This window comes from Eretmochelys imbricata, chromosome 16 (assembly GCF_965152235.1).
Source record: "Eretmochelys imbricata isolate rEreImb1 chromosome 16, rEreImb1.hap1, whole genome shotgun sequence".
Lineage (NCBI taxonomy): Eukaryota > Metazoa > Chordata > Testudines > Cheloniidae > Eretmochelys > Eretmochelys imbricata.
The window spans coordinates 4472573-4485799 of NC_135587.1; the positions used below are offsets into that span (position 1 = coordinate 4472573).

General features: G+C 46.6%; 1 protein-coding gene across 3 annotated transcripts in view; it reads left to right on the forward strand.

Annotated features, from left to right (window-relative positions):
- TRAF2 (TNF receptor associated factor 2) overlaps positions 1–13227 on the forward strand; it is a 41903-nt gene that overhangs the window by 16413 nt on the left and 12263 nt on the right. For 2 of the 3 annotated variants that reach the window (XM_077835923.1, XM_077835922.1), the window contains exons 5-6: positions 7953–8114; positions 11131–11205. In XM_077835923.1, the coding sequence (XP_077692049.1) occupies positions 7953–8114; positions 11131–11205 (237 nt within the window). The remainder of the gene's footprint in view (positions 1–7952; positions 8115–11130; positions 11206–13227) is intronic. The other variant, XM_077835924.1, reaches the window with a different exon arrangement.

Genomic DNA, 13227 nt, shown 5'->3' on the forward strand with positions numbered 1-13227 from the left:
GGAGCTGAGAGGACACTTTGGGATCCTTCTGAATGGAATGTGCTGTATGCATGTGAGATATTAGTTGACAAGCACTAGCCTTCTCCTTTAATCTGCTCTTAACGATCAGAAAACATTGAAGATTATTTTGCTAAAATAAAGTTAAGTCCATCTGAGGCAGTCCAGTGGAAGCATCTTGGGCTGCCATGCTGTGCAGCTCTGAGCCTGGAACTCTATCCTGAGCGACAAGCAATACTCTTGAGGGAGCTCTGCACCAAAAAATTAAATTCTGCACCAAAAAATAAAAATTTTATGCACAATATTTTAAAATTCTTCAACATTCTGAAAATGGTATTTGTCAATACATAAATGTGGAGGCTCCAGCATGGCAGTGGGGAGCGCAGGTAACTAGCTGCATGCAGGGTGATCTCCCACCTCCAACACTCTGCTCCCCCTCCCGCCGGACAGGGACTCAGCAGTGAGGCTGCACCCAACCCTGACACAGCGCAAGGGTCAAGCCTGCCCCAGAAACAACTTGGGCTCTGCACCAGGCACACCAGGTGTGGGTGAGCAGGCAAGCTGAGCCTAGCAGGATCTGCCTGTAGAAGGGTTTAGTGTGGGGGATCCAGATGTGGGGAAGAGGGTTCTGTGTGGGGCAGTCTGGGTGTGGATGGCTCAGTGGGGGATCTGAATGCACAGGGGCTTGTTGGGGGGGTCCAGGTGCAGGGGCAATGGGACTCTGCAGGGGGGTCCAGGCGAAGGTGGTTGAGGCTCAGAGGGGTGTCCAGGTGCAAGGGAGGAGGGGCTCGTCAGGGTGAGGGTCTGGGTATAGCTGGTTGGGGCTCAGTGGGGTGGTCACGTACAGGGGCGGTGGGGCTCATTGGGATGGGAGTTTGATGGGTCTGCTTAACAGGGGAGCCCCTACTTCAGCCGCTGCCAAGGGGATGCCGCATGCTGGGCTCCTGCTTCCCCTATCTCCTTCTCTTCCCCATCCTATCACCCTGCCCCCCCCATCTCATCCCCCTTCCTTCCCCACTGCTCCTTTCCCACACACTAGCCCCTTTTCCCTGCCCCACCACAGGCACTCACGGTTATACCGAAAACAGGACGTCTCCCAGCACACAGAAGGCAAGCTGGCACTGGGACTCAGGAGGCGGCAGCCAGCTGCAAAGTCAGCTGAACCGAGTGGCACCCTCTTTCAGCCAGGCAGCTCTGTGCTCGCAGAAACGGAGGGGGGGGCAGAGGCACGTGACTCTGTGTGCCGCCCCACACCTCGCCTCTGTTTGGGGGGCAATGCCTCCCCAAACTACGCCCATGGGCATCCCCTGCCCTTCCCATCCCCCCTGGCTTCCCTTGGCTTCTCCATCACTTTCTGCAAGGAAGCAAAGAAATCTGCAGGTGGACATGTTTTCGGCATGGCTCAGAATTCCCACAGGAGTAAAGCAAGGATTGTGGGCATGGCAGTAGTGACTGTTGTGTCTGGAGGGAGCTGGAGAGGGATTATGGCAACTGTAGTAGTTGATTTATCTGATACCTCATATCTCTTCCCCATTGTGGCAAGGTGTTGGATTGAGTGGTACTGAGAGTGAAGGGAAGAGCCCAACAAATATGTCAACGCAGGGTCTAACCAGCCTCCTACATACCTGTGTACCTTTCTGGCTAGTACAGATACAGTCATTAGGTGAGCAGGGGTTGCAGAAGGGTGCTGTGGTGTCAGAGCTCTTCTGTATAGCGTGCCTAAAGCCGTGCTGTGTCATCTGAAAGCAGCAATGTGTGTTGCTGCCTTCAGCAGCAGCAACACTCCCACCATGGAAAGCCCCTTGCTGTGCTATTTCAGACAGACCATGGAAAGTACCTAAAAGATAATTCACTGTTTGTTCATTTTAAAAGCTCGCAGCCACTAGCATCAAGAGAAACTCATTTGACTGCCCTCTGATTATAAATTAGGAGATTGTGTCACTGGCATTTTAGTAATTTCACAGGGGTGGGAGAGGAAGAGGACCAGCTTCTGCAGCTGAAAATTTTCAGCCCTTTGCCCTTAAAGTCCTTCCTCAGCTCTCCAAGTTTTGTTTCCTGTTTAAGCTACCAAAGGTCATGTTTCAAATGCAGCATGTTTTTAAAACTGAGTGTGTGGGCAAAGTTCATGCCGTCTCTTTCAACTCTTCCTATTGTGAAAAGTATTAAAATATTCAGCACTGTCAGAAGAGAGCTGAATTTTTAAATACAATTTTCTTCTTACTGTGTTTTGAATATGCTGGTAAATGCTTGGAACATGTGGACACTGCCTCAGAAGAGATTTTTTCTTTTGTGCACTAAAAGCTGTTTCCACATGAAAGCTCACTGATCAATATGTGTGTGTAGATAGAAAGTGTGCTAGGGTAAAGGGTTTTTAAAAACAGGTGCTTTGCAGAAAGGGGAAAAAATCACAGATGAGAGATGCAAAGACTGTGAAGTTAGGCAGTTGGAGCATGAGAAATAACCAAGAAAATATATCGTTGTGACTTCCAGGTGCTGAGATATGATGGTGCTGGGAGCCAAATATGTACCTAGAGTAGGTACAGACAGACTCCTAAGGATCGTCTAAGTCCTCAACTCTTCACACAGCAATAAAATGGCACTTTAAAAATACATGAAATGTCACTTCTCTCCCACCTTGCAACAGAGGGATGAGGGAAGTGAATGTCCTTCAGCTTCTGAGAGAGACTTTCTTAATCATCAGCAGGATTTTAAAATAAATTGACAGGGACATAAGGGCTTGCTTTAATTTAGACTCCTTCTTGGGGAACATAGGGTCATTTGAAGGCTAGGGAGACCTGAGTGGAGCATCAGGATCTGCCCTTCTAATCCTGAGAGCAATATTTAAGTAGACTAAATGAGAGGTTGGATTAGTCTGCCAGGTAGTTCTGTGGCTTGCTGGTCTGTTTTCAGATAAAATAAAGGCCAGGAGGGAGAAGCCAGTAAATTGGTCTAAAAGAGACTCAACCTTCCTTGTGAGTTGAGTTCAGCTAATAAGTATAGATGAGCTTTCTTGTCTGTTTGGATCTTAACCTGTCCTGGTCCAGATTCAAATTCCACATGTTAATACCCTGGACTTTGCATTACAAACAGTTTTGTAGGCCTGGAGCCTTTCATCAGAGCTCAGCTGAGCCTGTGTAAGAGAATAAGAACATCCAGTTGAATATCTGTGTGAGTAGCAAAGGCTCCCCTTCCAGAATTTAATTCGGTCGGTAGAGGGGAAGCTAACGTACCATCCCACAGGGTTCAGGCTTCAGAGTTACTTCTTGAAGTTTTGTGGCTGGCCAGAGTAGTTTTTCTGCTAGAGAGATTTCAGTGCTCTTGGTGGAGTCTTAGTTCAATGGGCTTTCCTTGGAATGTAGTACAGACCTGCGGGCCCTTGGAATTGCTTCACCTCCTTTTCTTTCCTCCTTGGGAATTAATATTAAAAGGTTTGCAGCACTCTCTGTGTTTGTTATAGTAAGATATTGCATCTAAAGCTTTGTGGTTGGAGCACTCTGTGATGCTGGGCAGGTCACCAGAGTTCTGTCTTTGAAATTAGGAAGAAACTTCTGTTGTATTTCCCTGTTGGAAGCTTCTGGTTCCAAGTTGGATTATAGCATTGGGGCACCATTTTCAGCCAGTTCATAGGCTGAAAATGGTGATCAAAGTTGTATGCAAGGGAGTCAGATCCCACTTTCTTGAGTGGAAATGTTTGTTGCAGTGCCCTGTACTTGTAGTTAGAGATGGCTCGAGGAAGTCCTATTTTGGAGAGAAGGTCTAGTGCAGCGGTGGCCAACCTGAGCCTGAGAAGGAGCCAGAATTTACCAATGTATGTTTCCAAAGAGCCACAGTAATGTGTCAGCAGCCCCCCTCCACTCCCAGAGCCTCCCACGGCTCCCAGTCCCGCCGATCAGTGCCTCCTCCTCCCTTACTGCATCTCCTGATCAGCAGTTCGTGCATGAAGGAGGCTCGGGGAGCGGGGGCGCGGGGAAGAGGGCATGGCAGGCTCAGGGGAGGGGGCGGGAAGGGGTGGAGTTGGGGGCAGGGCCTGTGGCAGAGCCAGGGGTTGAGCAGTGAGCACCCCCTGGCACATTGGAAAGTTGGTGCCTGTAGATCAAGCCCCGGAGTCGGTGCCTAGACAAGGAGCCGTATATTAGCTTCTGAAGAGCCCCATGTGGCTCTGGAGCCACAGGTTGGCCACCCCTGGTCTAGTGATTTGATACCTCTACTCTAGAGCTAGGGTTGAAATCCACAGTCTTGAAAACTGGCCTCCCTTAAAGTCCTAGAGGTAAAGGTTGCATAGCTGATTGCCTAGATGTACATTGTTTCCTGTCCAACCTGCTCTGTGGGAGGTAAGCTACAGGGAGTGCCAGAAAATGTGTGTGGGAGGGGATTGGAAAGCCCCATCTGAAAGGGCCTGATATGTCAGTGTTTACTTCTCAAAACAACTCAGTGATATTGTGGTGGCTTTGCTGATTAATACTTCTAGCATCTGGCTCTCTGAAAATGTAATGCTGTAATTCAGTATCCTGGACATTCAGATCAGTCACATGTCCCTTCTAAAGCCTTGATGAAACCCCACCTTGCAGCCTTAGTTTGAGCACAGTTCTGTTTAAGTTTTCAGGCAACATTTAACAGTCAGTTGGGAATTGACATTTTTGCACTCTCAGAGACTTTCTTCAGAGAAATGCCAAGGCTGTTATCACACTCTTTCTTTTGTGTAAAAGCTGATGGAATTTAATTGGTGCTTTTGGTTCACGTTTAAGAAACTCAAAAGATTGAGATCTAAAGTAAACCCTGTTTGGGGGAAACCTGGTTTGGTGCGGATTTTCCAGTGCGTAAAGGGCACTGGTCCTGACTATGTTTGCATTTTCTTCCCTCACACATTTCCTTTCCTGAAAGCCGCCTCCCTCCTCAGACTAAAGTAAGAACAAAATTAATATTTAATGTCCAAACTCCCATACTTTTGGGACACAGATTTGGCTGATTCACCTTGCCCACATCCTTCCCTAAAAATTGGAAGGGAGGTGGGAGCTGTGTCCTGTCAGGGCTGGCCAGATGTGGTCCACAGAGTTCTAATTTATGACTTGTTGGTGACCTCATCTTTCGTATGGAGGCCAGACCAATAGAGATGAAAAGTGGCAGCATGGAATACTCCAATTCAATTCAAGTGACTGAGCAGCTTCAATCAAGATGAAGCATTGCGTGCTGGGACCTGAAGTATCCTCTGTGTTTAAAAGAGGAGGGTTGCTTCTTTATTCAAAGCAGGCAGGGCTGTCGGGCTTTCAGCAAGTTGACCATATACCCCTCAGAGTTGCAGTATTTGGGTGCTTTTAAGCTATACTGTTTGGCTGGTGGAGATAACCATTGAATACTGAGCTAAAACCAGAAAGTGGCAGTGTGAGAAATCTCAGTACTGTCAGAAGAATCTTGGGAATGGAATGTCCTCATTAGCAACAAAGGAGAGACTGAGATGGTGGTCTCCAAAGAACTGTGATCTGTAGCTGTTAAATGTAACCAAGGTGATGGTTTGCAGAGCAGGTACCTTCAGACCAGTAGTTCCCAATATCTTTGGTTGGAGCGCTGCGTCAGGTGATGGATGGGTGCTATCTACTATGTCCTATATCCAGGGCCTTGTGTACTCCATGGCTTTGATTCCCAATTTCCTTAGCAAGGTTAATTTACTCTTTTGCCATGAAATGAAATTCACTGTATATGAAGCTGAATGTGAAGACAATGCATAGGCTCCAGCTGGTACGGAATGCAGCTGCCTACCTTCTTCATTTAGGCCACCGTGTGCACATCAGGCCCATGCTCAAGTCCTTTCACTGGCTCCTAATCAGCTTCAGTTTAAGATTTTGGTCCTAAGCTTCAAAGCAATTCATGGATCAAACTCCAGCGAGTTCAAGACCATGTTTTGGTATATGAACCACTGCAACAGCTGCATTCCTCTGGGACAATGTAGATCATAAAACCCAGGACAAAGGACATGAGAGCTAGGGACAAAGCATTCTCTGTCAAGGGGATCCTAGTTTTGAACGAACTTCCAGTGGAGATTAGGCAAATCCAGAGTCTGACGGACTTTGGGAAATGCTGCAAAACCCATCCTCTTCAAAAAGGCCTTTTCCACATGAGAACGACGCTAAAGTGCTGAAACTCCTTTGTGTCCAATAAACCCGAACCAACCTAAAAGCCCCCTATACCAAAAGTCAATCTAAAAATAAATCAATAAAATCTAAAAAATTAAAATCCAAATCCTCCCCAATCAGAGTGTATACCCTGAAAAGGGAGAGCCAGAGACTTCATGAAATCAACTATGAACTTGGTTGTTCCTATGGATGTTACATGGAAGGCATTCAGGTCCTACAGTGATAGGAGGCAGTGTAAAATCCTCTGATAGGCAGAGACCCATTTCCATCCCCCTACCACACACAGCCAAAGCTCACAGTAGAAAACACAACATAAAATTAATCTTCAATTCTTTTTGTCAGTGATTCGTTCCGAGGATGGTTTATTTGTCATGCCCTCCAAGTGGCTTGGCCCACAGCCTCCTTCCCCTAAGTGCCCTAGAAAAAGGAGAGCTTGTTACTGGTATCAGCTGCTGTGCTGCTGCTCTCTAGGTAGCCGCATTCACCAGCTGACACTTCTGGCTGCAAGCTGGGCTCCAGCTTGCCAACCGCCTGCTGCCAGGCTCCATGGAGCAGTGTCAGGAGTATGCACTGTAAGCCAGTTAATACCCACTTATGAGGAAAGTGGGAGAGATAGCCACAGCAAGGAGGGAGACAGAAAACAAAATATCAGTCATCTGGCTGTAGCAGAGTGACAAATTCCATGGCAAAAATGCTGAATTTTTTTGGCATCTTGGGAAAAATGCCACATTCCAGAGCCAGAGAATCTTGGAGTCCCTGGAGCCCTGATTGTGATAAATGAGGCTGGTCCCACCTCATAGAGCTATTGCTTCAGCCTCTCTACAAATGAAGGCAGACATCTATCTGCAGATTGTACTGGGCACCTCTTCAAGATTTTTCTCCACAGTTATATGGACTAGAAACTTTTAAAATAAAAGCTGAGATTCTGGAGCACAGTTCTGCCAAATGGGTGACTATACAGAATATCGGCTGCAATCTCTCTGTTCATTTTCTTTCCTCTTTTATTGCTTTCCCTCTTTCCCTCCCATGGTGGCTTCTGCTCCTGATGGCATTCCCCAGTCTCTCCAGAAGGCCACGTGGTCTCTAGTAATCTCATGGCTGAGCTGAGGGCCATGGGAGCAGAGAAGAGAAGCTTGGGCCATCGGGCTGCTGGCAGAGCCTGCAGCTTTTTGTATGCAGGCTGTTCCTGTGGACAGCTACAGTAGGGCACTCCAAGGGCAGCATAGTATGGCCTTCAAGGAGCAACCTGCAGTGGGGGAGAACATTTGCAGTGGTGTTGGGGGTTATGCAGCCTACTCTACCCCCACTACTCTGCTGTGTCCCTTGTGTCTCTGGCAGCCCCCCTACCCCCCCATTCTGGATAACACTCGGATAAGACACTAAGGCTTTGTCTACACTGAAACCTGAATGACAAAAGTTTAGTCATTCGGGAGTGTGAAAAAAACACACTCCCCGAATGACACAAGTTTTGCCGATGAAAAGTGCCGGTGTGAACAACACTTTGACAAAGCTACTACCGCTCATTGGGGGTGGATGATTTTGCCAGCGGGAGACCTCTCTCCTGCCATCAAACAGCAGCTACACTGTGTGCCTTTTAGTGGCACAGCTGTAGTGGCACAGATGTGTTGCCAAAAGGTGCATAGTGTAGACATAGTCTTAGTGAAAATAGAATTAAGTTGTTAGTTTCCTTTGCCCTCTTTGTGCAGGCTCAGAAGGCCCTTTCATCCTGAGAGCCATTAGGAAATGGGCTTTACGCATCTCAAAGCATCTGCATTTGTGGGGTTTTTTGTATGGTTGTATTGAAATGTGCTGCTCTTGTTGTCACAGAGCTGCCATGAAGGGGACTGCCCGTTCATGCTAATTGAGTGCCTGGCATGTAAGGGAATGATCAAACTGAATGAAAAGGAGCGCCATTCGGAGCGGGAATGCCCCGAGAGAAGCCTCAACTGCAAATACTGCAAATCGCTTTTCTACTTTCCAGACATTAAGGTATGAGAGTCCCAGCATAAGCACACTTCAGGTATCCTTACCCTGGGACCCATCTAGACAAGCACCCTGAGGCAAGTGAGCAAGTGTGAGTACTCTCCATTAGAGGTAGATCATTGTATTAGCACTTCTTGAGAGAAGCAAGGATCTGTCTAGTCTGAAATTTATGGTCCTGTTTTAACTAGCTGCTAGGGTAAATCACAATCATTTGTGTCCTGAACAAATGTTCATAAAGTGTCTAGATTGGCACTTCCAAGGGTCTTAGTTATCCTGAGTGACTTGGCAATCAGTTAAGCTAAAAGAAGACCACAAACTCCAGTGTAGAGATCCTCGAAGTGGCTTGTACAATGGAGCAATCACTGGGCTGTTTCACTGTCGCTTTTAGGGAAAGGAAGTTATTTGCAAACTAATGAATACTTCAAGCTTTACTTGAATGAGAGAAGCTAGATGTTGCTTTGCAAGATGCTGACTTTACCCAGGGTTGTCATTGAACTGTTGGTTCAGTTGCATTCTTAGGGTCTGATATGAAACCACGATGTGTGCCATTTTGCCACTGACTGATTGGAATTCGGTAGCTGCAAGATCAGCCCCTTAGTGTTTAAGCAAGACTAAAGCCTTTCCACTCCCCTCTGTTCTCTTGGATTTTCCCAATCTGCTTACAGGGCGATAATGTAATGGGAAAGGAGACTTTGTTGTTATACAGCCCACTCTGAGAGTAATGGCAAGCTGCCTAAAAGTGATGGAGATGAAACCTTGAACATTCAAGTTAAAAAGAGAGATTTGCCCTTGTGGCAGCATACCTTGCCAGCTGGCGGAGGCTGTAAATGATTGCTCCATCCCGGTGGGGTTAGATTGTAATGCATCATTCTTGAATGATATCCCTCTGCCTCATTGGCCCAAGGGTGGGGTGGCTTCCTTTTATAGGAAGTAAAAAAATAGCTTTGCTTTGAACAGCTTTCCATGGTACCTGTGCTGCGAGCGGAGAAGGATATAGTGCGGGGAAAACCAGTGGAGAATCCAGAAAAAAATTCAGATATTTGTATGGAATTTTTTTGAAATGTGCCTGTTTAAGCTAATATTTGTAGATGTCTTAGAGAGATACAGCACAGTGCAGTTTCATTTACACCATAAGAGCAGATTTGTGCTCAATCAGTACTTCCCTTCCTGCTGGCATGAACAGAGTGTATCTCTCAGATAGACTCTACTGAACATGCACTATCTGCGGCTGCTACTTAGAACATAAATGTTCTTTCCTTCATGGAAGATAAATGCTGTGCAGCAGTCTTAGACTGGTTGGGAGCTGGGTGGGGATTGAATGAGAGGGCTAGGAAGGGAGAGTGGCTGGAGGGAAGAGGGGTAGAAATGAGACCTGTTTGTAAATGGCAGACTTGAGGGAGTCTACAGCTCCACCTCGTCAGATCATCTATTGTATATGCTATCCCTTTTGAAATAGTTGCATTTGAGGTCAAACCTTCCTCCCTTTACTGAAGTGAAGTGGTGCTGTTATCAAGATTTTATGGAATAAGGAAGGGAATGAAGAAATTGTCTGGAGCCCTCTTAGGATAGGAGCAATTGCTGGGTAGGGAGGGAATCAACCCCTCTGTTTTGAGGGGTTTGAAGTCACACACCCCACACCAACTTTTACAGAATTCTACTAATCCTTGGTATTGACGTACACAGTTAATCCAGCCTGTTTGAACTGTCAGTAGATTGTAGCATTCACATCTCCAAAGACATTGCAGCTGCTCTCTTGGCTCAAATACTGTTCTTTTAATCTATGGAAGGAAAAGAGTAATTAGTAAAACATTAATATGAGTTAGCAAATGGATTTCTCTTTTCCGTTTCTGATGTGGCGGTAGAAATGTAGCTAGTGGTTTAAAAAACAAAACAAGTCTTTAAGAGTGTGAGTTTTGTACAGTATGAACATGACCTGCAAGGTTCCCAAATAGTTCAGATTTTAGACAACAGAAAGAACTGTGTATTTATAAAAGGAAGTTCATTAAAATGAATGAGTTTCTAGTACTAAGTGAACAATTCTATATATTTAATCTGTTTTAATCTGACTTGCAATATACGTATAGGCAATAGAACTCCAGTAGAATATCAGAAAGATGGCGTAACCTATCTGGCACATACGAAGAGTACTAAAACACGTTGTCTAAATTTCCCTTTTGGGTAGGAGATTTTAACTTACACAAGATCGAGTGATTAGACATTTTGCTTATCACAGAACTAATGTAGGAAGAGAGGGTTTCAGCACTACAGGAAAGAGATGAAAAGATGAGAGGATGTTTAGAGTTCCCATCTTAATTTTTACTTTTATCTGTTGAGGGGTCAAAAAATCAGGTTTCTAGGGTCATTTTTGTGTATTCTCTTTTCCGTCCTAAAACAAAGTTCTTACTGCAGAACAAATGTAGGGTTTTAAAAAATTTTTATCTTTAAAATATGATTGTCTGTCTGGTTGGTTGAGAAGCACTTGCTTGGTGAACTGATCTGGACATGGGAGGCAACATTGGAAAGCTCATGATCTGTAGCTGTCAAGTGTGGCTTTGGGGTTTTAATTCAGCCAACTGATGTCCGTTAGGACTGGCAGATCATGGAAACTTCTTATCAGGAGGGTGGTTTTTTTCACATAAATCTCCTGAAATGTGAGTTCCAGGCAAAGCTACAACTGTAGTTTCCTCTTGATTATGTTATTCCATCAAAGAAGTAATTTGATTTTTCTCACAATTAGTATGAGCTGAAACTAACACTCTTAAATCAATGCTGAGTACTTGGAAAGGCACAAAGGCACTCAAACACCATAACAGCCTGGAAACTGCAATGTAGAAACATGACTTGACATACAGAAACACCACGATTAGGCCAGGATTTGATTTATGTGCTGTCACATGACAGGCCTTTTGCTAGTAAAATGTATTCGTAATAAAGTATTGGGTTCATTGAGTTGCATTCTTCACAGTGGCCTTATCAAAGCTGTTCTAGTTGTACAAATGGCCTCTTGTCACTTCTTTTACAGGCTCACGATGAGATCTGCCCTAAATTTCCACTGAGTTGTGAGGGCTGTGGGAAAAAGAAGATTCCAAGAGAGAAGGTATTTGAACATTCTTGTTTCATAGCACACGCTGCATGTGGTTTGAGTTCTGACAGAATGTGACTTGAATTCTGTGAGCATAGAAGAGGGACCCTTGAGCTAGCTCATGAGAGTGTTCAGTCTGTATTGAGGAGTGAAGGAAAACAATTGAACACATTTAATTTTGAGAGGCAGCTGCCATTCACACCCAGTTACAATGTTCCATAAGGCTCTTAGCACTGGTGTTATCTCAATTTGTGATGCACTATAATTACTTGATGTTTTTTCATGAGTAGTGAGTAACTCCACCTAAATCAGACTCTGATTAATGCTGTATTTGGGTGCTAACCACAATGACCAGAGAGACTCTTTCATCCTTGCATAGTGGGTAACTTATCCTAGGTAAACATCTTTTATTGGACCAACTTCTGTTGGAGAGAGAGACAAGCTTTCAAGCTTACACAGAGTTCAGAACTTGTCTCTCTCACCAAGAGAAGTTGGCCTGATAAAAGATATTAGCTCACCCATCTTGTCTCTCTAATATCCTAGGACCAACATGGCCACAACAACACGTATCCTAGATGATAGAGTTACGTTAACTGCTGTAGTTAGTAGGGAAGGAACACCGCTATTCCACTAAATGAAAGACCTACAACCCTTCAGACCTAGCATTGGACTCCACAGCGATTGCCCAATGAGTGACTCTTGGGACAAGTGATGAGGCACTGAAGTTCTAAAACCTTGATTGTGAGTCACCTTGGAAAAGTTAACCCCTCGGTCACTCTCCCATCTAATAACTGAAAGCTGCCTTGAGGCAGCTGAAATGGATGGGCTTCCCACTGGGAACAGGAGAGAGTCTGAAAAGTTGGGTAAAGAAGGTTTCAAAGTGGACAGTAGTAGAGGCCTCAACACCTATAGCAGGGGAGGGCAAACTTTTTGGCCCGAGGGCCACATTGGGGTTGCGAAATGGTATGGAGGGCGGGGTAGGGAAGGCTGTACCTCCGCAAACACCCTGGCCCCCGTCCCCTATCTACTGCCTCCCAGTTCCTGCCCCCTGACTGCCCCCCTCAGAACCCTGACCCATCCAACCCCCCCCCACTCCTTGTCCCCTGACCAGCCCCCTCCCTCCCCCCCGGAACCCCCTGCCCCTAACCGCCCCACCCCCTATTCAACCCCCCCTGTCCCCTGACTGCCCTAACCCCTATCTACACCCCTGACCCATCCAACCCCCCCCTTGTCCCCTGACCGCCCCCTCCCAGGACCCCCATCCCTAACTGCCCCCCCAAGACTCCACCCCCTATCCAACCCCCCCGCTCCCTGTCCCACCCCCCTCTGGGACCCCCTGACCTTCCGGGACCTCACCCCCTATCCAACCCCTTCCCCCCTTCTCCTGACTGCCATCCCCCGAACCTCCGTCCCATCCAACTGCCCCCTGACTACCCCCCGAGACCTCCTGCCCCTTATCCAACCCCCTCTTCCCCTGCCCCCTTACCGTGCCTCTCAGAGCGGCAGGACAGGCTTATTGGAAAGCCTGGGAGGTGGGCGGGTGCAAGCCACGCTGTCCTTGTGGCTGCGGGGGAGTGGCTGGGGTCTAGCCTCCCCGGCTGGGAGCTCAGGGGCCAGGCAGGACAGTCCCACAGGCCAGATGTGACCTGTGGGCTGTAGTTTGCCCACCTCTGTCCTATAGCCCTGGCATTGTGATCATTGGACGCCAATCTGCCTGAGTCTGAAATCTGAAGCCATTACAGCTGACCCAGACTTGTACCAATACGGAGTGGGACTTTCAGTTGTTTAAAGTTTTAACTTCATCTCTCTTTCCTTTCTCTCCAAATTTTTTGTTGCTCCACAGTAGACATTGTCCCAGCGTAACCACGCTGCTGCGTGTAACTCAGAGAATAACTTGAATCACTAAGGGTTTATCTACCTGGTACGTTAGTCTGCACTAGAGGGGTGTAAATTCTAGTGCGCACTAGCATGTTGCACACTAACTGGTCCACATTGTCCCTGCTGTTGCACACTAAAAGTTCCCCCCGAGGTCATAGT